The sequence below is a fragment of the Malaclemys terrapin genome, chromosome 21 (assembly GCF_027887155.1).
Source record: "Malaclemys terrapin pileata isolate rMalTer1 chromosome 21, rMalTer1.hap1, whole genome shotgun sequence".
Taxonomy (NCBI): domain Eukaryota; kingdom Metazoa; phylum Chordata; order Testudines; family Emydidae; genus Malaclemys; species Malaclemys terrapin.
In genome coordinates this window covers 20,072,189-20,096,632 of record NC_071525.1, presented here as the reverse complement: position 1 = coordinate 20,096,632, position 24,444 = coordinate 20,072,189, and the positions used below count along the sequence as shown (strand labels likewise).

At 60.1% G+C, this 24,444-nt stretch overlaps 1 protein-coding gene across 1 annotated transcript; it reads right to left on the bottom strand.

The window, feature by feature from the left end:
* Positions 1 to 1,879: 1,879 nt before the first annotated feature.
* LOC128827393 (sialic acid-binding Ig-like lectin 8) lies at positions 1,880 to 22,968 on the bottom strand. The gene is made up of 11 exons (XM_054011240.1): positions 22,828 to 22,968; positions 21,215 to 21,283; positions 19,217 to 19,570; positions 17,046 to 17,309; positions 16,583 to 16,861; positions 14,635 to 14,988; positions 13,221 to 13,484; positions 12,594 to 12,872; positions 10,791 to 10,937; positions 8,410 to 8,453; positions 1,880 to 8,134 (listed from the first exon to the last, which is right to left on the bottom strand). Exons 2-11 carry the CDS (start codon positions 21,252 to 21,254, stop codon positions 8,069 to 8,071), a joined length of 2,091 nt encoding a protein of 696 aa, XP_053867215.1. The 5' UTR covers positions 21,255 to 21,283; positions 22,828 to 22,968; the 3' UTR covers positions 1,880 to 8,068.
* Between the last annotated feature and the right edge of the window lie 1,476 nt (positions 22,969 to 24,444).

The following is a 24,444-nucleotide window of genomic DNA, read 5'->3' as shown; positions in this document are numbered from 1 at the left end:
GATGAAGCGGGAGGGACAGGGGAGGGGCTGCAAGCCGTAGCCGGGGCCAGCCCAGGTTACCCGTGCGTTACTTTGCTCAGCACTGGTGTCAGTCTGGTACAACTGTAGTTAACGTTCAGCCTCTAGGGAAGCCGCTGCACCTGCTCTAACCTCCCGAGCCATGTCTGGGTTCCGGCCTGCGAGGAAAGCGCTCGCTTTTGTTCTAGAGCTTTGAAACCGTTTGCTCTGGACGTGTGAACCCAGCCTGGGAATCGTCCCCCCGCCCGGGCAGCAGGGCCTAGCCGAACCAGACAGGCCAGCCAAGGCCATTGCAATCCTGAGGGCTGGTTAACGGCCCTGTCTCACCTGTCACCAAGTCACAGGGAAATTGTCCCTCTCTCTCTTCACTGTTTGAACTCTGACAGGGCCAGAAACTCTAAACTGAGGCCAAGATCCCCAGGGGTGACCCCTGGGTCCGCCCTGAAAGGCACTTCAAACCGACAGATCGCTCCGAGTCGGGCAGGCGTTAGGATTTGCACCAGGCCTTGCGTTTGGTGTAGGATCTAGGGCACCAGTTGATCTGGGGAAGTGACCTACTGGGGGGTGATTTCTGGTGTAAGTGCCTTGGTCACTAAAGCCAGTTTGGTTGGGTGGCAAGACAGCCTGGAGAGTCTCAGGGGACGGGCTGGGACTCCGCGGTTAGACTGTGGCAGCGATCCAGGAGTTGGCGTTTGTTACTGTCTTGGGGAAATCTAATACTACAACTCACCACCAGCTTGAGGGGCCTGTCCCGGGTCTGTCAGCCTGCCCTGAAATAGGCACTCACAGTCATGAGCCGCTCCAGACAGCGTGACGGAGGGACCGCCAGAGGCGTGTGTACGCAGACAGAAAGAGGGAGCAGAAGTCGCCCTCAGTCATGGCCCGGTGCCACCATCCTGCTCGCCGGGGCTGCCATCGCACAACGATGACACCGAGTCACAACACTGAGTCAGTCCCTGTGCCCAGGTTCCTCGTGGTAATTAGGGTTGCCAGGCGTCCCGTTTCCGACGGTAGAGCCTGGTTGAAAAGGGACCCTGGCAGCTCCGGTCAGCACTGCTGACTGGGCCATTGAAAGTCTGGTCAGCAGCGCAGCGGGGCTAAGGCAGGCTCCCTACCTGCCCTGGCTCCACGCGGCTCCCGGACGCGGCCGGCATGTCCAGCTCCTAAACGCAGGGGCAGCCACGGGGGCTCTGCGCAGTGCCCCTGCCCTGAGCACTGGCTCCGCAGCTCCCATTGGCCGGGAGCCGCAGCTAATGGGAGCTGCGGGGGCGGCGCCTGCGGATGGGGGGAGCGCACCTGGCCACGCCTCCGTCTCAGAGCCGGATACACCGACCGCTTCCGGGAGCCGCCTGAGGTAAGCACCACCCAGAGCCTGCAACCCTCCCCACCTCCCGCGCCCCAACCCCCCGCCCCAGTCCTGAGCCCCCTCCCGCACCCCAACCCCCTGCCCCAGTCCTGAGCCCCCTCCCGCGCCCCAACCCCCTGCCCCAGTCCTGAGCCCCCTCCCACGCCCCAACCCCCTGCCCCAGTCCTGAGCCCCCTCCCGCGCCCCAACCCCCTGCCCCAGTCCTGAGCCCCCTCCCGCGCCCCAACCCCCTGCTCCAGTCCTGAGCCCCCTCCCGCGCCCCAACCCCCTGCCCCAGTCCTGAGCCCCCTCCCGCGCCCCAACCCCCTGCCCCAGTCCTGAGCCCCCTCCCGCGCCCCAACCCCCTGCCCCAGTCCTGAGCCCCCTCCCGCGCCCCAACCCCCTGCCCCAGTCCTGAGCCCCCTCCCGCGCCCCAACCCCCTGCTCCAGTCCTGAGCCCCCTCCCGCGCCCCAACCCCCTGCCCCAGTCCTGAGCCCCCTCCTGCACCACAACCCCCTGCTCCAGCCTGGTGAAAACGAGCGAGTGAGCGAGGGTGGGGGGATGTGGTAAGATGAGGCCCTGAAACATAAACCCTTGTACCAGAGGCCTGGTATGAGACATGAGGCCTGAACTAAAGGAATGATCAAGACTTTGCTAACACAAAGCAAAGTGAAGCTGTGAGTCAGAGGCAGGCCCTGCTCACAGAATTGGCAAGAAGAAGGCTGATGTTGCTATTATACACATGCCTGAAAGATACTAATCACTAGTAACAGAAACATGTGCCAGGATGGTCCGGGAACCCCCTGGCAGTGCCTTCCACACAGATAACAAGGAACAGGCTGACCCATTTTAACGACAGGGTCAAAAGGATCATGTGGTGGATAGATTTGTTTTGTTCGAACCCACGTGTGCCAGGAGAATCCCGCCACGGACTGAGACGGTCCATTGTCAGCATAGGCTCTGACCCCGTGGGTGCTCCGGGGCCGGAGCACCCATAAGGAAAAATTAGTGGGTGCTCCGGGGCCGGAGCACCCACAGGGAAAAATTAGTGGGTGCTCAGGACCCACCGGCAGCCAAGCTCCCCTGCCCCTCCACCTACCTCCCAGTGTTTCCCACCTGGCCACTGCCAAACAGCTCCGGGAGAGGGGGGAGGAGCGGGAACATGGTGTGCTCAGGGGAAGAGGTGGGGCCGGGGTGGGGATTTGGGGAAGGAGTCAGAATAGGGGCAGGGAGGGAGCAGAGTTGGGGCGGGGACTTTGGGGAAGGGGTTGGAATGGGGGTTGGAAAGGGGTGGGAAGAGGCAGGGCTTCATGGAAAGGGTGGAGTGGGGTTGGGGGTAGGGGCAGAGGGAAGGTCGAGCTCCCACAGAAAAGAGGGGAAGTAGGCACCTATGATTGTCGGGGGGCGCATATTCGTAGTATCTCCTGTAGAGTCTGTGGGGAACTAGTCCTGTGTTTCGTTTGACAATGAACCTGGCCGGGGGTCTTCGTTCCTTACTGGAGCCTGTGGTCATTGGGGGTTCTCCGGGGCCTGCTGTGCCAGCGATCTGCAGAGCCGGGGCAGCACACAGAGGGAACACACACATGCAGCCGACTGGTATCAACAATGAACAGAGCAGAGCACCCCATCGGTGACGTCTGACGACACTGGTGACCCCAAACATGGACTGGCGTACATAAAGCAATAGTAGAAACAGAAGCTCTAAAAAGTAATAACGAAAGTCAAAAAGCTGGAATTTTGCAATTAATGTCCATGGCAGTACGATGGCTTAAACAACACGCCACCACACTGGCCAGGCAAGTCCTGGAGAAAACCGGGCAAGTAGAAGAGGTAACTGAAGCCTTGGAGGAAGCAACCCAGGCAGTCGAGCACTGGAAAGCCCAAGCGCTTTTAACAGGGCAACAGGCGGTCCAAACCCGCGATCTGCTCGAACAGATCAAGCAGGAAAATAAACAATTGGAAACAGCTGTGGAAAACCTGCAGAAGAAAAAGCTACCGTCCCCTGTTGCTCGACAGACTTCGTACCTGAAGGGTGGGGGCAGAAAAGGAAACAGATTGGTTAGCTAAATGAAAAGATGGAACATGGGACAACTGGAATGGAGGATGCACTGGGGACGTGTGGAATGATGACCCAGGTAGATCCTCCTCTCTTGACCCGGGGGCGGGGGCCACCACCCTGCAATCGCCACCTTATGTTGAGAACCAGGTTCTGGATAAACCCTCCCCCAAACCTAGATCAATTCCAGTTAAACCAGGAGAAATGGGGGGAAATGGGAGGGACAGCCCTGTCCCGGAACCTGACCCTGACACCCCGCCTGCACCCCACTTTACCCTTGACGCTACCCCACAAACGGGTGCTCCACCTCCACTGGGGTTCTGGAACGCAGTGGAAACTGCAACGAAAAAATGTCCTGACCCTTTCAGAGAGCCAGGGCCCCGTGGGAATTATGCAGAGAGGGAAATGGAGGCACCCAAGTGCGGTACAGATACACCTCGCCCACCTCGAGCAAGCGGCTTCGCAGCCTGGCTCGATGCTTTCAAAATGAATGAACTAACTGCGTTAGCTGCGCGGCCGGCCCCCTGCCTGCTGAGAATTTCACTGAGTTCCAGAAACGCTCGCAGGTGTGAAAAGCGGTGGGAATCGACCTGTCACAGGAACCAATTCTGGTACAAACCCTGTGGGGACCACTGAACTGTCACTCCCTTGGTTTTGAGGACGATGTGACGCAAGCGGTTTAACGGGTGGCTCAAAAGCATTTTACGCTCTCCAGTGGATTAGCTGCACTTAAAGGAATGCCAGGAATACCGGGAGAGGCTCCGGCCGCGCTGGCGGACAGGATATAAACGTGTGCTAGGCTAACCGCGGGGGATACTGAGCTCGAGGATTTGAAGCAACTTGTTTTGGAGGCGCTGCCTTCTGGGGTGCTCGAACGGAGGAACGCTTGGTGTGAGAACGGAGCCAGGGACGCACCTTGGAACGAATGGATTGAAAAAGTGCAGACTGCGGTTAAACACCAGGAAGGAACTGTCAGTGAGCTGCCAACAGTTAGGACAGTGGAAAACAGAGGGTCCTGGAGACTCTCCCCGTGGCCGTTGGCGATGTGGTGGAATGAACAGAGGGTAGAGGAGTAAATAGAGAGCGTGAACGGGTGTCGCCTGGAGCTCTGAAACAGGAGAACGAAGACCTTTAAGAAGAGAGTGAGAAGCTGTGGGCGTAGCTACAGGTATGTTTGATTGGCCAGGAGTCTCAAAAGGCAGTGATGAAGGTGGCTAAGGTGACTGTCTTGGCGTCTGGATTGACTGATCCGATTGTTAGTAATTTAGTAGCATAGGACAGCCCTCCCTGCAACGCGGAATGCGTTTTCCAGCAACCCATGACAATAGATGTCTGGGAACGCCCCCACTTACGCATCCGAGTCGGGGATGGGCTTGCAGATTTTCTGTTGGACACGGGGGTTGGAATTCCTATAGTAAAAGATGCATTTAATGTATATCCAGTCGTGGACTCCATACAAATACACAGCATATCAGGAACTCAGCAAACATAGGATGTTAAAACCCTCCCTCTCCAGTTTGGTGTACATACCATTCAGGAGAAGTGGGCTATGGCAGGGAGAGAAAATCTAATTGGGGCAGAAACTATCAGACGATTGGGAATAATCCTGGACTTCCCAAATATGTGTATCAGACAAGCTCTCACTGTAACGGGAGAAACAAACAATGCTGACCCGATCCCAGTGGGACTTGCTACTCAGACGGTGAAAGCGATAAAGCCCAAATAGCCACCCCCTGTGCGGGATGGCTGGGACGGCTGGTGGGCTGAGATTCAGAATGTCTGGGCAGTGGACTCCCCAGATACCGGAAAAATACAAACCTCCGTTACAATAGAGGGAGACACACCCCCATATATCAAACAATGCCCAATACCTCAGGAAGCAAAAGAATCTTTAAAGCAGGTTATAGGAGAATTGGAAAAACGAAAATTAATTCCAAGGTATTCAGCGTCTAACGTGGCACCGATCTGGCCAGTCAAAAAACCTGCTGGAACATGGAGATTAACTCTTGACTATCAGGGGTTAAACAGAACTGCCAAGCGGGGGGCACCAGCATTGCTGGAGGCGGTAACCCCTGACATGAAGTGGTTCTCAGTACTCCACGTGGCAAACGGCTTTTGGAGTTTACCTTTAAACCCAGAGTCTCAATACAGAACCTCTGTTGTATTCCAGAGTACACAATACGGCTGGAATGTTCTGCCTATGGGGTACTGTGACGCACCCACAATATTTCCTGCTGTAGTGAGAAATATGCTAGAGAAGGCGGGACTGTTACAAACGGGAAGGATAGGCCAGTATGTAGATGACATTTTAATAGTCAGTGAAACAGAACAGGAAGATGAAGCGTTAACGCGGCAGTTACTGACTAGCTGCCAAGCGTACGGCTTGAAACTTAACCCCTCTAAATCCCAGATGAAACAGAGACATGCGATATCTTGGAATTCGACTCAGTGCAGGGGGGAGGTCTGTGGCTAAGGAAAGGGTGACGTGTATTGTTAACCTCCCTATGCCGGAGGATACTAAATCTTTGCAAACTTTTTTGGGGCTCACTGACTTCTGCAGAGAATTCATGGTTGGGTACGCAGAGAAGGCAGCTCCCCTGTACGAGATACTTAAAAGACTACAGTGGACCTGGACCAAGAAGGCAACTAAGGCATAGGAAAGACTGAAAAAAGGGTTAATGGAGGCACCTACCTTGGCCGCCCCTAACAACGAATTCCCAGGGCCGGTGCAAGGAAGTTTCACGCCCTAGGCGAAACTTCCACCTTGCACTCCCCCGCACCAGCTAACTCCGCCCCCCCGTGGCAGCTAACCCAGCCCCCCATCTGGGGAGCCTGCCACCCCGCCCGGGGACACCCCCCCCCCCGCAGCAGCTACCCCCCACTGCAGCTAACCCGCCTGGGGAGCCCACCCCAGCTCACCTCCACTCCACCTCCTCCTTTTAGGCGCCCCCAACCACTAGGCGCTCTAGGCGGCCGCCTAGTTTGTCTAAATGGTTGCACCGGCCCTGCGAATTCCCCTTTGTGTTGTACCCTAGTGTGAAGAATTTCTGTATTGTTCGTGTGCTTACACAGGATACTGGTGCAGGGGAGAGACCCGTTCCTTATAGCAGAGCGTTAGCAGGTCCAGAAAGCAAACTGGGAAGTTGTGAGCAAACCGCTCTCGCCGCCTACTGGACACTACGAAAAGCTCAGGCAATTATCGGAGCAAGCGAGGTGATTGTAAAGTCACCGTGCGCTGGGAAGGGAAAGCCTGTCTAAAGGCCGTGCGAGAGTAGATACGGCCATTCAACGGGTCTTTGCTCTCATGTCCGAGAATGTTCAGTTAGTCCCACTAAAAGGACCTGAAATATCTGGATGGGGTTTGACTGTGAGCGGTCGGGAACATGTTTGTGAAACCCAACGGGAATCCAAAGCGCACCCTGTCTTTAAAGCAACCCCAGTTGAACAGGTGATGGGAAAAACCATTTGGTTTGTGGACGGCAGCTCACGTTACGCCGAAGGAAAACGAGTCACTGGCTTTGCAGAGATTTGTTTAACTGGAAACCTGCAGAGAGTTAACACCTTCCAGTACAAACTGATCAAAGGAGGAACGCAGTTTGCAGAAGTGTCAGCGGTCTTAGAAGTTTTAGCCAGGATGAGGAACAAGCAAACGGAGCTAATAATAGGAACTGATTCAGATTATGTTTACAAGGGAACCACCCTCTACCTACCATGGTGGAATAGTGTAGATTTGACAGGAACCGACGGATCCGAAATTAAGCACAAACTTCTGTGGCAGCAAATGGAGAAATTGGCAAAGCAATATAAAAGGGTCCGGATGGTTAAAAGAAAGGCCCATAGGGGAAAGAGTCCATTACAGTGGGGAAACGAACAAGCAGATAAATTGGCTAGGGAAGCAGCCGTCACTGGAACACGGTGGGAGCCCACCCCCGTGGCATAACCACAGGCAAAACAAAAACAAGGAAGTGAAGAGACCGACCAGAAAGAGTGTGATGTTATTGACATAACCCGCAACCACTGTTATATATTTGCAGCAAATAGTGTACAAAGGTTGTCGTGTAACGTGTCTATGGAAAGACTGTGATTTGTTAATTATGATTATGCTGTCTGTATGTGTGCATCATTTTTGTAGTTGAAGTTATGAATATTTGCTAGGTACTTGTATAGCAATGTGGTTTAATCTGAAGTACCCTAAGGCAGTGTTTCCCAAACCTGGGACGCCGCTTGTGTAGGGAAAGCCCCTGGAGGGCCGAGCTGGTTTGTTTACCTGCCGCGTCCGCAGGTTTGGCCGATCGTAGCTCCCAGTGGCCGCGGTTCACTGCTCCAGGCCAATGGGAGCTGCAGGAAGCGGCGTGGGCCGAGGGACGTACTGGGAAGGGGAGAGGAGTGAGGACGCAGCGCGCTCAGGGGTGGGAAGAGGTGGGGCAGGAGTGGGGAGGGGCGGGGCAGGGGTGCAGTCTTGAGGGTGTGGGTGGAGTGGGGGTGAGGCCTGGGGCAGAGCCAGGGGTCAAGCACCCCCCAGCACAGTGGAAAGTGGGCGCTTGTGGACCCCCGCTGGGATCTGGCCCCGTTGAGCGATGGCGTCTCTTTGTGTTTAAAGTCCCGGCCGTGCAGAGGGGTTCCCGGCTGGTCGGGATTTCGCCGGAGCTCAGTGGGAACCTGCTTGGGGAGAGTCCAACTGGCTGTAAATATCCTGGGTCCGTCCTTGGAGTTCCTGTAGCCCAAACAGAGCCAGTGAGATCCCTGCTCAACGGGCCCAGGGCCAGCGGGGTGGGTGCTGCCAGGACCGGACACTCTGTGGCTGGGAGAATCTCCCCTGAGCCGGTAGCAGGACGGGGTCTGAGACACACACTCGGGCAGCACTGGTTCCACCCAGCAGGGGGCAGGGATTTGCACTGCGGGGGATGGGGAGGCTGCAGCCGTACACACACCTCAGCCAGCAGGGGGCAGCGGGGCCCACGGGGGGAGGGTAACAGACCCTGCACTCACCTCATAGGGTGACTCTGTTTTCGGCCTGCGGGAAAGCTCGGCACCTCGGGAGAAAGGGAAAATAGTTTCTGTTGTTAGATCTGGGTCCCCAAAATCACCAGCCCCCTGAATCCCCCAAGTGTCTCCCACCAGCCCCCCTAAACCACTGGCCCCCCTATCCCCTGACTGCCCCCAAATGTCTCCGACGAGCCCCCCAAACCACCAGCCCACTGACTACACCCTAGTGTCTCCCACCAGCCACCCCAAATCACCAGCCCTGGATCCCCCCAAGTGTGTCTCACAAACCACCGGCCTCCCACCCCCTGTAGCCTTTGTTTTTATTTGAAGTGAATGCCAGTGGCGTGACACTACAGCAGTGAGGGGCCGGCGCTGGCGGCTACCGTCTCCACTCAGCAGAGTCACCTCGGCCTGGTTTAGATCCAGCGTCACCGGGACACGGGGAAGCCAAGGCACAGCCAAGGTCCCTGTCTCTGCTCAACTGTACTAAAGTCACCAGCTGAGTGATGACTGTCACCGCGTGTCCGACTCCTAGATCCATCCATGCACCAGCGATAGCTACACACGGACTCGCAGCCTCCCAGACGGTGCGAGGAGCTGCTGGGTCTCCCGTGGATTGATCGTCAGTAGCAGGATGGGTCCCGCTGGAATTTTCTCATAGGAAACTCAATTACCCCGGTCTGGGCCCCCCCTTTTTATAATTGGAGTCTGCCTATAGCGACCTTCTATGCATGGACCTGAAAGTTTCACCCCATTTTCCCCATGACACTTAAGGCCTCCTGGATTTCTATAGGTGGGGCCCTACCAAATTCATGGCCATGAAAAATGCATCACGGACATTGAAATCTGGTCTCCGCCCGTGAAATCTGGTCTTTTGTGTGTGTTTACCCTGTAGGAGACAGATTTCGTGGGGGAGAGCAGCATTTCTCGAAGTGGGGGTCCTGACCCAAAAGGGAGTTGCAGGGGGGGTTGAAGGTTATTTTAGGGGGGTCGCGGTATTGCCACCCTTACTTCTGCGCTGCCTTTAGAGCTGGGCGGCCAGTGAGTGGTGGCTGCTGACTGCGGGCCCAGCTTCCAGGCAGCAGTGCAGACGTAAGGGTGGCAGTACCACAACCAACCCTACAATAACCTGGCAACCCCCCCTCCCCAACTCCTCTTTGGGTCAGGATCCTACAATTACAACACCGCCAAATGTCAGATTTAAATAGCGGGATTGATTTAGTTGGGGATTGGTCCTGCTTTGAGCAGGGGGTTGGACTAGATACCTCCTGAGGTCCCTTCCAACCCTGATATTCTGTGAGTCTGTGAAATCCTGAAATTTACTGTTTTTACAATCCTATGACCAGGAAATTGACCAAAACGGCCTGTGAATTTGGCAGGGCCCTCGCTGTACGTTGTGTAGATTCTCTTTGTTCCCATTAACACAGCCACACGTTGGAGCCAGATGTGCGGCCACAGCATGTTTGTGATTTAAAATTAATCTTCGGGCTGATTGTTTGTAACATTGCCCCTTGGGGCCTCTTTCCCCAGCATCTCAGGGCAGCGGGTTTTCTTCGCTCACGGACGTCTGTCAGCGTTTCTTCGCTCCAAGGCCCAAAATAGTGAAGCTAAAATCTCGCAGGTCTCGGCCTACAGGCCTTGCGTTTCCTGCCTTAGCTCTCTAACACAGCGCTTCTCAGACTGTGGGTCGGGACCCGATCTTAATGGGGTCGCCAGGGCCAGCGTTAGACTTGCTGGGACTCAGGGCTGAAGCTGAAACCCCAGCCCCAGCCCACCTGGAACTGCAGGGCTCAGACCGGGGGGCGGGGGGCTCGGGCTCTGTCCCCTCCCGGGGTCGCAGTAACTCTGTGGTCAGAAGGGGGTCACGGTGCAATGGAGTCTGAGAACTGCTGCTCTAATACATGGTTATTCCCGCGAAATACCGATCAGTCTTAGACCTCTATAGCCCTACAGCGCCCCTCTACTGAACAGCCAGTGATTGTATGTTAACGAATAGTAACATTACACAATCAATGAAGAATAAACTAAAATCATTGGCTACACCCCTGCATTCCCCCAAGTGTCTCCCCCCAACCATCCCAGACCATCATCCCCTCCCACCCCCTGTATTTCCCCATCTCCCACCAGCCCCCATAAATCACCCCACATGTCTCAAAATCCCCCCCAGCCCTGTGTTCCCCCAAGTATTTTCTACCAGCCCCCCAAACCATCAGCCTCTGCCCCCCCGAATCACCCACAGTGTCTTCCCCTGAACCACTGGTCCCAACCCTCCAAATTCTCCCACCATCCCCCCATCTTCCCATGTGTCTGCCACCAGCCCCCCAAATCACCCGCCCCCTGCACCAGCCCCGTCTCTGTTCCCACCCACCCAGCCTGGCGCTTACCCTCCGCAGCCCCCTCAGCTCCCGCCTGCCGCCGGCCTCTCCTGAGCAGGTAACAAGCCCCCACATTAACGAGGATGACGAGGAGCAGGATGGCAACCACAACGCCTGCCATGAGGCCGGGACTCAGACATTGGCACCGGCCAGAGCCTGAGGGAAGACGGGCTGGTGTCACCGGTGAGGGGCGCTGACAGCCCGGCCCAGCCCGGCCCGACACGGGCGGCACGGAGCCCGGCGGGATCAGAACCCACAGCCCAAGGGTTTGCCAGCCTGTGTGTTGGGTGTCCCCAGCCAGGCCCCCTGGGGAGCCAGGGACTCTCAGGACCTTGAGGGGATGGCGATGGTGCCGGGGGGCGAGCGAGTTGGGTTCTGAACCTCGCAGTGATATCCCCCAGCGTGAGTCGCTGTGACGCCTTGAAGCGCCAGCTCCAGCTACGACCCCCCAGCCTGGCGTTATCCTTGTCCCAGGTGAGGTGGCGTCGGCGGGGACACGGCTACTGAACGGCAGGTTACATTCACCGGGTCCCTTTTGCGCAGGTCAGCGCCGGGTGTGGCCGTGATGTTCGCGCCTTTAGGGGCGTCTGGAAATGGAGGAGTAAGGAGCGGGGAAAGGACGAGAAAAATGGGGTTGTGTTTCCCGGGCTGGTGTCACTTTAACTAGGCGGTGGGTCTCTGGGGCGCTCACCATGTTCACGCTTTTGGAGGCAGCCGTGCGTGCGGGTAGCTCGGCCTGGCTGCCGCGTGTGGTTAACAGACACGCCTATGGGAACCCTGCCGGCTGGTGGGGTCCCTCCCCTGATCATCGCCACTGGAAAGGCAAACGACACTCGGACGAGTGGGAGGGGCTCTGGGGAGACAGAGTGGGGGGAAGGGATTCGGGGGGGGTGAGGGGCAGGACCTGGCCCATGTGGCTCCAGGGGGCCAGAACAGGCAGGGTGGAGGAGGGAATAGGGGCAGGGGGACCCCCAGAAGGGTCTGGGGGCTCAAGGTATGTGGGCGCCGGGGAGGGTGGGTAAGGCCTGGCCCAGACAGGAATGAGGCCCCAGGTCAGGTGGGGGGATGGGCAGGGGCCCGGAGGGGGCTGGGGGCCCTGGGCAGGTGTGGGAGGGGGTCCAGCCTGGAGCCAGCAGCACTGGGGTTGACCAAATGTGGTGATTAGGAGGCGGGGGAGGAATTTGACACCAGGGCCCCCGAGGTAGGAGGGGCAAAGCAGAGGGGACAAGGGGGGCTGGATGAAGCAGGAGGGACGAGCTGGGAGGGGGCGAACCAGGGGGGACAAGGGGGGTGGGGATGAGGCGGGAGGGGCAAACCACGGGGGAGGAGGTGGGAGGGGATGAGGCAGGTGAGGTGAAGCAGGGTGTACGAGGGGAGCGGGGACGAAGCAGGGGGGACGAGGTGGGCGGGGTGAAGCAGGGGGGACGAGGCGGGTGGGGACGAGGCGGGAGGGGGTAAGAGGGGCTGGACGAAGCAGGGGGGATGAGACGGGTGGGCAGGGACGAAGCGGGGGGACGAAGGGGGCGGAACAAAGCACGGGGGACGAGGCGGGTGGGGACGAGGCGGGAGGGGGCGAAGCAGAGGGGGTAAGAGGGACTGGACGAAGCAGGGGGGACGAGACGGGCGGGCAGGGACGAAGCGGGGGGACGAAGGGGGCGGAACAAAGCACGGGGGACGAGGCGGGTGGGGACAAGGCGGGAGGGGACGAAGCAGATGGGACGAGGTGGGGGCACACGGGGCTGCTCCAAGAGGCCGTGTGGGGAGTATCGGGGGCTGCGAGGGAGGAGGCTCTCACCAGCCCTCACTACTTACGCTGAACTTCGACCGATTCCCTCGCAGAGAGGCTCAGATACCCCCAGCCGGGGCCGGAGACCCAGACCCCGCACGCGTAGCTCCCTCCGTCAGAGACGGCTGCCTTGTCAACACGTAAATCCTGCCCGGCTTCTGGCAGCCACACGTCCCCGTGGGACCAGACGTACCCGGGAGGCCGCGGCGCAGCACCCTGGCAGCGCAGGGTAAAACCGTCGCCTTCCCTTAGCGCTGCCTTCCCTGCCGGCCACGAAACCTCGACCCTGGGCGCGTTGGGGGTGACTGAGGGCGAGAGTCGGTGAGAGTTTGTCAGTGGGGCCCTAGGACTGAACGAAGGGGCAGGTCCCTCCCCGTCCAGTCCCACGGGGCAAGAATATTTGCTAGAGCCATATGAGAGTTTTTTTCAGACAATAAAACCCAGGAGTCCTGACTCCCACCCTTCCTGCATTCAGCCTCTAGATCCCACTGCCCTCACCGTCTCAGCGACAAAACCCAGGAGTCCTGATCACCAGCCCCACCCCCACTCTAACCATATCCCTGCTCCACTCCCCCTGTCAGGGAGAGAACCCAGGCGTCCTGGTTCCCAGCCGCCCCTGCTCTACCCATGCCATGTCTAACAGCAGATCTTACCTGTCCCCGGGGGCTGGGATTGGTCAGAGTCACACTCATCCCGGTATCCATCCATCTGGCATCTCAGCGCCGCGCCGGGGTCCAGCTGGGACGGGGATATTCGCAGCTCGGTCGCCCCAGCCCTGCCCGGGGTTTGCCCTGGGCTCCGCCGCACGCCATCTCGGTCGTACCAGGAGGGGCGATGGGGGCAGGCGGCCCCTACGGAGCAGGTGAGGGAGGGTCCCGGGTCCGTTCGGCGCCCCAGGGAGGGCTGGCACTGATCGTCTGTGAGGAGAGGAGGGGTCAGGAACCATTGATCCCTGCTGGGGCCCTGGGGCTGGCAGTGCTCCCAGGGGCCGTGGCCTGGCTGTAGAGCGGGGAGCAGCCCCAGGGGATGGGCACGGCCCAGCCTGGGAACTCGGCTCACCGGGGCAATGAGGGCTCGTGGCAATGGGGGAGAGCAACAAACGTTGGCCTGAGACACGGGGAGTGCTGGGTCTCCCTGGAGGGGCGCAGCCGCCAGTGGGGGGCACCACCCATCGGGCCTCAGACCAGAGCCCTAAGTGGGGCTGGTTTTAATTCTGTCCAAGGGCCCGGCTTTGTTTTTTGCATTTTCATCCCCCTTCCAACCACAAAAACCTTCGAACCCACAAACCCCGCAAGACAGACAGATTCCCCCATGCTGCTAAAAACCAGCCAAGAGCCAGACCCGGTGGGTGAAGATACGATCGATACCAACGGCATTCAGAGACGACTGTTACCACGGAAAGAATCCAACAAATCTGGCTTGAACCAGGTACAAACACTCTCTAGCTCCTGGTGTCACAGACCGCGGCTCTGAGCTGACTTGGGCCGGGGCGTTACCCCAGATTGGGAGCGAGGGAGAGAAACGTGCAGAGGAAAGAGAAGCTCACACAAAATATTTAGCAATTTCCTCACTAGGCGACTCTTGGTACATTTATGAGATTTAGTGTTTTTCCCGCATATTACCTCAGCCTGTTTTATTGCCGCCCCGAACCCATGCACAACAAAGCACATTTTACCCCCTCCCGCTGTTCTGGGGGGGGGGTGTCCTGCAGGGTCCCAGACCGACTGTCGGGCTCCACCTGAGAGCCCCTCACGCCTGCTGCATTACGCTGGCTGCAGGGTCAGTCTCAGCGGCTCTTCAGGGTTAGACAGAATGATGGGGACTCGGATCTGACAACACAGCCTAGGAGTTCTGACCCACAAGTCCCCCCTGCTCTAACCGCTACACCCCACTTCCCCCAGAGCCAGGGAGAGAACCCAGGCGTCCTGGCTCCCAGCTCTAACCTCTTGGATTTCAGGGCCAGGCAGAGATGGATTGTGTGGGTGTGTGACGAGCCCTGCCCTGTGTGTGTGCACGCGCGTGTGGCGAGAGTGAGCGACCCGGGGGTGCTGGACGGAAGTTGGTTACCGGAGACATTGAGCCGCTGTCCTGGCATACCCGTCCATGCGTCACTGCTGCCGTTGCGCATGGCTTCGAACCGGAAGCGGTAGGTGCCCTGATCGCTGGGGCGCAGCCCCGCCACCCGCAGGGAGCAGTTGTGCAGCAGGTCCCCCAGATAGCGGGCGCGCCCCTTGAAGGCAGCGTGGACACGAGCCTCGTCCGAGTGATACACGGTTTGATCCCAGTCCCGTGTCCAGCTCACGGCACTGACCGACCACCCTGCGGGGTAGGTGAAGGAGCAGGGGATGGTCACGCAGGCGCCGGCCCCTCTAGCCACGGGCCCCGGAGCGAGTGTCACATCCCACTTCTGGGCGTAGGCACCTGCAGGGGACAGGAATCGGGGATCAGACCGGCGCCCGGCCTCAGCGAGTTGGGGAACCCGCCCCGCAGGCTGGGCTGCCGCACAGATCCCGCCGGGAGAGACCAGCGTCAGGTCAGCCCCCAACCCAGGGGCTTTAAACACAATCGGGGATGTTGTGTTGTGGGGCTGTCTGAGCCCCCCCCCCTCTCCTGGCCTGGGGGTGACAGTGAGCCCAGGCAGCGCTCCCCTGTGAATTGGGGAAGGGGAGTTTGGAGATGCTCCACCCCAACATCATCCCATTGCCTGCAATTAATCACCCCAGCCCCCAAATCACTCCTGTCCCCCCGAGTTCTCCCATCAGTCCAGGCCGACCCCCTCCCCCACATCTGCCCAGCCCCTCTTCAGTCTACTCTGTCCTCTGCATCCCACTTCAGTCCCCCTAAATCTCTGCTCCGGCCACCCCCTTCAGTCCAGTCTCCCTCAGTATCTCCCTCAACTCAGCCCCCATCTCACCCCTCAGGGCCCCCCTCGTCCCCCCTCAATTCAGCCCCCCATATCACCCCTCAGGGCACCCCTCGTCCCCCCTCAACTCAGCCCCCCATATCACCCCTCAGGGCACCCTTCCTGCCCCCTCAACTCGGCCCCCCATATCAGCCCTTAGGGCACCCCTCTCCCCCCTCAACTCAGCCCCCCATATCACCCCTCAGGGCACCCCTCCTCCCCCTCAACTCAGCCCCCCATATCACCCCTCAGGGCACCCCTCCTCCCCCCTCAACTCAGCCCCCATATCACCCCTCAGGGCACCCCTCGTCCCCCCTCAACTCAGCCCCCATATCACCCCTCAGGGCACCCCTCGTCCCCCCTCAACTCAGCCCCCCATATCATCCCTCAGGGCACCCCTCGTCCCCCCTCAACTCAGCCCCCCATATCGCCCCTCAGGTTACCCCTCCTCCCCCCTCAACTCAGCCCCCCCCATCGCCCCTCAGGGCGCCCCTCCTCCCCCCATAGCTGGGTGTTTGGCCCTTGGGCCAGAGGCCCTGACTGCAGGACGAGCCCCACTGGCGAGGGGTCAGGTTACAGTTGCCAATTTTGGTTGGACAAATTCCTGGAGGTTTCATAACATGACAATTTGTAATTAAAGATTAATCTTTCAATCCTGGAGGGTTGGCAACCAGAGTTCAGGCACCTCCCGTGCACAAGGAGCCGGGTGCGGCCGTGGGCAGGGGTAGCCGGGCCGGAGCTGGGCGGACGGGCAGGGCAGGGAGCAGAGCTCTCCAGGCTGGCCCAGGAGACACCCCGACTCGCCGGGGCAGCGAGATGCCCGGAGGCAGGACGTGGCGCAGGGAAGGGGAGGCGGGAGGCACGGGGTACGAGGTGGGCGGGGTGAAGCAGGAGGGACGAGGTGGGAGGGGATGAGGGGGGTGGGGGCGAAGCAGGGGGGACGAGGCCGGCGGGCTGCAGGGCGAAGCAGGGGAGACGAGGCGGGTGGGGGCGAAGCAGGGGGGACGAGGCGGGCGGGGACGAGGTGGGGGCACATGGGGCTGCTCCAGGAGGCCATGTGGGGAGGATCGGGGGCTGCGAGGGAGGAGGCTCTCACCAGCCCTCACTACTTACGCTGAACTTGGACTGATTCCCTCGCAGAGAGGCTCAGATACCCCCAGCCGGGGCCGGAGACCCAGACCCCGCACGCGTAGCTCCCTCCGTCAGAGACGGCTGCCTTGTCAACACGTAAATCCTGCCCGGCTTCTGGCAGCCAGAGGTCCCCGTGGGACCAGACGTACCCGGGAGGCCGCGGCGCAGCACCCTGGCAGCGCAGGGTAAAACCGTCGCCTTCCCTTAGCGCTGCCTTCCCTGCCGGCCACGAAACCTCGATCCTGGGCGCATTGGGGGTGACTGAGGGCGAGAGTCGGTGAGAGTTCGTCAGCGGGGCCCCGGGACTGAACGAAGGGACTGAACCAGCCCCGCCCCCACTCTAACCATATCCCTACTCCACTCCCTGTGTCAGGGAGAGAACCCAGGCATCCTGGTTCCCAGCCGCCCCTGCTCTACCCGTGCCATGTCTAACAGCAGATCTCACCTGTCCCCGGGGGCTGGGATGGGTCAGAGTCACACTCAACCCTGTATCCATCCACCTGGCATCTCAGCGCCGCGCCGGGGTCCAGCTGGGACGGGGATATTCGCAGCTCGGTCGCCCCAGCCCTGCCCGGGGTTTGCCCTGGGCTCCGCCGCACGCCATTTCGGTCGTACCAGGAGGGGAGATGGGGGCAGGCGGCCCCTACGGAGCAGGTGAGGGAGGGTCCCGGTTCCCTTTGGCGCCCCAGGGAGGGCTGGCACCGATCGTCTGTGAGGAGAGGAGGGGTCAGGAACCATTGATCCCTGCTGGGGCCCTGGGGCTGGCAGTGCTCCCAGGGGCCGTGGCCTGGCTGTAGAGCGGGGAGCAGCCCCAGGGGATGGGCACGGCCCAGCCTGGGAGCTCGGCTCACCGGGGCAATGAGGGCTCGTGGCAATGGGGGAGAGCAGCAAACGTTGGCCTGAGACACGGGGAGCGCTGGGTCTGCCCGGGGGGCGCAGCCGCCAGTGGGGGGCACCACACATCGGGCCTCAGACCAGAGCCCTAAGTGGGGCTGGTTTTAATTCTGTCCAAGGGCCCGGCTTTGTTTTTTGCATTTTCATCCCCCTTCCAACCACAAAAACCTTCGATCCCACAAACCCCGCAAGACAGACAGATTCCCCCATGCTGCTAAAAACCAGCCAAGAGCCAGACCCCGGTGGGTGAAGATACGATCGATACCAACACAATTCAGAGACGACTGTTACCATGGAAAGAATCAACCAAATCTGGCTTGAACCAGGTACAAACACTCTCTAGCTCCTGGTGTCACAGACCGCGGCTCTGAGCTGACTTGGGCCGGGGCATTACCCCAGATTGGGAGCGAGGGAGAGAAACGTGCAGAGGAAAGAGAAGCTCACACAAAATATTTAGCAATTTCCTCACTAGGCGACTCTTGGTACATTTATGAGATTTAGTGTTTTTCCCGCATATTACCTCAGCCTGTTTTATTGCCGCCCCGAACCCATGCACAACAAAGCACATTTTACCCCCTCCCGCTGTTCTGGGGGGGGGTGTCCTGCAGGGTCCCAGACCGACTGTCGGGCTCCACCTGAGAGCCCCTCACGCCTGCTGCATTACGCTGGCTGCAGGGTCAGTCTCAGCGGCTCTTCAGGGTTAGACAGAATGATGGGGACTCGGATCTGACAATACAGCCTAGGAGTTCTGACCCACAAGTCCCCCCTGCTCTAACCGCTACACCCCACTTCCCCTAGAGGCAGGGAGAGAACCCAGGAGTCCTGGCTCCCAGCCTTCCTGCTCTAACCCACCAGCCCCCACTCCCCTCCTAGAGCCAGGGAGAGAACCCAGGAGTCCTGGCTCACTGCCCAGCCTGCTCTAACCCACCAGCCCCCACTCCCCTCCCAGAACCGGGGAGAGAACCCAGGAGTCCTGGCTCCCAGCCCTCCTGCTCTAACCACCAGCCCCCACTCCCCTCCTAGAGCCAGGGAGAAAACCCAGGAGTCCTGGCTCCCAGCCCCCGCTGCTCTAACCCACCAGCCCCCCTCCTTTCCCCTCCCAGAGCTGGGGAGAGAACCCAGGAGTCCTGGCTCCCAGCCCCCCGCTCTAACCCACCAGCCCCCACTCCCCTCCCAGAGCCAGGGAGAGAACCCAGGAGTCCTGGCTCCCAGCCTTCCTGCTCTAACCCACCAGCCCCCACTCCCCTCCTAGAGCCAGGGAGAGAACCCAGGAGTCCTGGCTCACTGCCCAGCCTGCTCTAACCCACCAGCCCCCACTCCCCTCCCAGAACCGGGGAGAGAACCCAGGAGTCCTGGCTCCCAGCCCTCCTGCTCTAACCACCAGCCCCCACTCCCTTCCTAGAGCCAGGGAGAAAACCCAGGAGTCCTGGCTCCCAGCCCCCGCTGCTCTAACCCACCAGCCCCCCTCCTTTCCCCTCCCAGAGCTGGGGAGAGAACCCAGGAGTCCTGGCTCCCAGCCCCCCGCTCTAACCCACCAGCCCCCACTCCCCTCCCAGAGCCGGGGAGAGAACCCAGGAGTCCTGGCTCCCAGCTCTAACTTCTTGGATTTCAGAGCCAGGCAGAGATGGATTGTGTGGGTGTGTGACGAGCCCTGCCCTGTGTGTGTGCACGCGCGTGTGGCGAGAGTGAGCGACCCGGGGGTGCTGGACGGAAGTTGGTTACCGGAGACATTGAGCCGCTGTCCTGGCATACCCGTCCATGCGTCACTGCTGCCGTTGCGCATGGCTTCGAACCGGAAGCGGTAGGTGCCCTGATCGCTGGGGCTCAGCCCCGCCACCCGCAGGGAGCAGTTGTGCAGCAGGTCCCCCAGATAGCGGGCGCGCCCCTTGAAGGCAGCGTGGACACGAGCCTCGTCCGAGTGATACACGGTTTGATCCCAGTCCCGTGTCCAGCTCACGGCACTGACCGTCCACCCTGCGGGGTAGGTGAAGGAGCAGGGGATGGTCACGCAGGCGCCGGCCCCTCTAGCCACGGGCCCCGGAGCGAGTGTCACATCCCACTTCTGGGCGTAGGCACCTGCAGGGGACAGGAATCGGGGATCAGACCGGCGTCCGGCCTCAGCGAGTTGGGGAACCCGCCCCGCAGGCTGGGCTGCCGCACAGATCCCGCCGGGAGAGACCAGCGTCAGGTCAGCCCCCAACCCAGGGGCTTTAAACACAATCGGGGATGTTGTGTTGTGGGGCTGTCTGAGCCCCGCCCTCCCGTGGCCTGGGGGGTGACAGTGAGCCCGGGCAGCGGTCCCCTGTGAATCGGGCAAGGGGAGTTTGGAGATGCCCCCCAACATCATCCCATTGCCTGCAATTAATCACCCCAGCCCCCGAATCACTTCTGTCCCCCCGAGTTCTCCCATCAGTCCAGGCCGACCCCCTCCCCCACATCTGCCCAGCCCCCCTTCAGTCTACTCTGTCCTCTGCATCCCTCTTCAGCCCCCCTAAATCTCTGCTCCGGCCACCCCCTTCAGTCCAGCCCCCCCAGTTCACCTCCACAACCCCCCTCAATTCAGCCCCCCATATCACCCCTCAGTGCACCCCTCGTCCCCCCTCAATTCAGCCCCCCATATCACCCCTCAGGGCACCCCTCGTCCCCCCTCAACTCAGTCCCCCATATCACCCCTCAGGGCACCCCTCGTCCCCCTTCAACTCAGCCCCCATATCACCCCTCAGGGCACCCCTCGTCCCCCCTCAACTCAGCCCCCCGTATCACCCCTCATGGCACCCCTCCTCCCCCTCAACTCAGCCCCCCATCTCACCCCTCAGGGCACCCCTCGTCCCCCCTCAACTCAGCCCCCATATCACTCCTCAGGGCACCCCTCGTCTCCCCCAACTCAGCCCCCCATATCACCCCTCAGTGCACCCCTCATCCCCCCTCAATTCAGCCCCCCATATCACCCCTCAGGGCACCCCTCGTCCCCCCTCAACTCAGCCCCCCCCATTGCCCCTCAGGGCACCCCTCATCCCCCCTCAACTCAGCCCCCCCCATCGCCCCTCAGGGCACCCCTCGTCCCCTCCATAGCTGGGTGTTTGGCCCTTGGGCCAGAGGCCCTGACTGCAGGACGAGCCCCACTGGCGAGGAGTCAGATTACAGTTGCCAACTTTGGTTGGACAAATTCCTGGAGGTTTCATAACATGACAATTTGTAATTAAAGATTAATCTTTCAATCCTGGAGGGTTGGCAACCAGAGTTCAGGCACCTCCCGTGCACAAGGAGCCGGGTGCAGCCGTGGGCAGGGGTAGCCGGGCCGGAGCTGGGCGGACGGGCAGGGCAGGGAGCAGAGCTCTCCAGGCTGGCCCAGGAGACACCCCGACTCGCCGGGGCAGCGAGACGCCCAGAGGCAGGACGTGGCGCAGGGAAAACGGCAGCCCGGGGGAGAAGAGCGGTTGAGCCCAGGGTGGCCGGGGCTAGACCAGACTGACTCTGCCCTGAGGACCAGGCGTGTTCTCCACCGCAGGAAACCAGCAGCGAGGACCCGGCCGCTCGGGGTCAGGTTCAAGGCCAGACACCCCCTAGGCTTGACCTGGAGCCACTGGCGCAAGTGGCTGGGACGTCCCTGCGATGAACCCGGTTCCGAGCCCCCTCCTGGTAGACGCACTCCCAGGGCTGGGAAACTGTCCCCACCGGTCCCCTGGGCGGCAGCGCGTCGCGTCTGTGCGAATTACTCACCGCTCAGAAGGCAAAAGGCAGGGACCAGCACCAAGGCCATCTCCCTCCAGGACAGAGCGCTCCGCCGGCCTGGGAGGGGAAAGGGGCCGGGAATGAGTCACCTGCAGCATTTCTGGGTGACAGCTCGTCTGCGCCGGGCGATGGCGTCCGGCCGCGGGATCGGCTGCATGACCAGGTATTTTACACCTAGGGCCCTTCGTAAAAGAATTTCCTAACCAGAAGGGAGTAAAGCTTGGAGATTGGCCTGACAGAGCAAGGACTGGTGGCATTTCTATCCCCGTGTGCCTAGCGGGCCGTGTGTGCAGGGCTCATGGCCTCAGGGGTGAAATGCAGCCACCTCTGGGGAGAGACGCGCAGCTGTTTGGCAGCTCACAGAAACGCAGAGGGCAGTTTCAGGGCAGGACCGGAGGACGGTTCCTATGTGGAGCTGACATATGCAGGGAGAATCAGGGAGGGGGAAGGGAACAAACCGTTTTGGGATGTGGCAGGGACCCCAGGGAGACGTCCTGACCCCTTGGGAGACAGCCAGGTGGGGAAAGGGTATCACAGGCACAAGGGGGCAGGGTCTCAGCTGGGAACAGCAAAGCCCCAGAAGCAGAGATTAGCCCTGACTGCGAGGGGAGAGACCCCTAGAGAGCCCCCCTCCTTCCAGCACAGCCCCCCCCAGCACCACCCTGGGGCATTGGGGCCAGCCCTGACTGCAAGGGGAGAGCACCCCCTGCTGAATCCTCCAGGCCCATCCTGCAGCTCCGCACCCCCAGCACTTCCTCTGCTCCTTCCTCTCCGATAGATGGATTGTTTATCGGGGGCCCGTCTCTGTGTCTCTGTGACCAGGGCCTGGGCAGAGCCAGTGTCTGATGTTACCCGACCGCTCTGAGAACGTTCTCTCTGGGTAATGGGGCAACTGGCCAGCAAGGGTCTGAGTACCCGGGTGTATCTGAAAATAAATTTCCCTTTGCAGAGCTGAGATAGAACCCAGGAGTCCTGGCTCCCAGCTCCCAATTCTCCCCCAAACACCAGGCTCCGTCTCTGAACAGTTGATCAGTCTAGCGTGGTCTCCCCCTTATGATCTCAGACACCTTCGCAGCCTGCCCAGTTGTTGATCTTTTCAACCAGCAGTGAAATGCAGCCTGCTCTGGGGTGGGGCACGGCAGCTGTTTAACGGCGCAGGGCAATGTTGTTCAGTCCCCAGATCTTACACCGTGAGCTCGTCGGGCAGAGACTGGCTCTCACGCCGGGTTTGGGGAGCCCCCGGTGTATTTTCAATGCTACCCCCAGTTACAGTGTGACAGTGTGGCCCAGGCTAGAGCACGGCAGTGGGACACAGAGCTCTGTCATGGACCTACCATACAACAGCGGGTCAGTCACTGCTCCTCTCTGTGCCTCAGTTTTCTCTCCCACCTATTGTCTATTTTAAGTGTAATTTCTTTGTGGCAGGGACTGTCTCTGGCTTTGTCTGGGCTGTGCCTGGCACAATAGGTCCCTGATCTTAGCTGCGGCCCCTCCCATAAGAAACTCTCACCGTTTAATTTCCTTTCAGTCATTTAGAGATGCGAAGAATCATTCTCCCCAAATCTGGCTTTTCCCCCAAAACAAGGGAAAGTGGCTCTTACCTGGGCCCTGGGCCTGGGTTAGCAGCTGGGACTCTGGTCTGATCCCACCACTGACACTAACGGGTGAGCAGGGAGGTTGTGGGCAGGTAATGAGGAATCATATTCATCTACATCTGTGGCAATAGCCCCGGGCGCCGTGAGTGGTTGGTGGCTCAGGAGAGGAAAGGGAACCATGGCAGTTTGTTCCTGGGCTTTAAAGGCAACGTACTTCCTGGTTTGGTAGCAATAAGGTCTAGTGGTTACAGTGACTGGGAATCAGGACTTCTGGTTTTTATCCCCAGCTGGGGGAGGGGCGTGGGGTCTAGTGGTTAGAGCAGGGGGCTGAGAGTCAGGACTCCGGAGTTCTGGCTCCACGCACCATTTTTCCTATGGGAGCCTTTCACTTTGTTGTCTGGCTGCAGCAGAGAAACTTCCCCTTTCTCTGGAAATTGCGAAAGCTCAGCTCCAGTGCTGATTACAACGGGGTGTGTGTGGTGGGGCCTGTTCCTTTTAACCCTGTCCAGCCCCAGAGACTCCCCAGCCACAGGCCAAATGGGGCTGCTGGGTCAGAGTTCGAAGGACCACGACCCCTGTGGCTCTGAGAGACCCTGGAGAAGGGATGAGGCTTGGTCCTGTTCTAGCGCCGGCCAGCTGGGATCTCAAACCATCTGAGGAGCCACTCAGCCCTCGGAGTGAGAGGAGGGTCCCCATCTGCCAGGGGCAAAGGGGCAGAACCAAGAATAGAACCCAGGAGTCCGGATTCCCAGCCCCACTGCTCCAACCCCTCTCCCATCCCATAGCTGGGGATAGAACCCAGGAGTCCTGACTCCCAGCCCCACTGCTCCAACCCCTCTCCCATCCCATAGCTGGGGATAGAACCCAGGAGTCCTGACTCCCAGCCCCACTGCTCCAACCCCTCTCCCATCCCATAGCTGGGGATAGAACCCAGGAGTCCGGACTCCCAGCCCCACTGCTCCAACCCCTCTCCCATCCCATAGCTGGGGATAGAACCCAGGAGTCCTGACTCCCAGCCCCACTGCTCCAACCCCTCTCCCATCCCATAGCTGGGGATAGAACCCAGGAGTCCTGACTCCCAGCCCCACTGCTCCAACCCCTCTCCCATCCCATAGCTGGGGATAGAACCCAGGAGTCCGGACTCCCAGCCCCACTGCTCCAACCCCTCTCCCATCCCATAGCTGGGGATAGAACCCAGGAGTCCGGACTCCCAGCCCCACTGCTCCAACCCCTCTCCCATCCCATAGCTGGGGATAGAACCCAGGAGTCCTGACTCCCAGCCCCACTGCTCCAACCCCTCTCCCATCCCATAGCTGGGGATAGAACCCAGGAGTCCTGACTCCCAGCCCCACTGCTCCAACCCCTCTCCCATCCCATAGCTGGGGATAGAACCCAGGAGTCCTGACTCCCAGCCCCACTGCTCCAACCCCTCTCCCATCCCATAGCTGGGGATAGAACCCAGGAGTCCGGACTCCCACCCACTGTGACGGGTTCCCCGGGGTGCAACCTGGAACTGGGGTACGGCTGTGCCCTTTGGCTTCCCAACCTGGGCTCCCTCTCACACTGTGATGCTGTGACAAGCTACAAACCTCAGGGTTCTGCCCCACCCATCCCAGGAAAGGA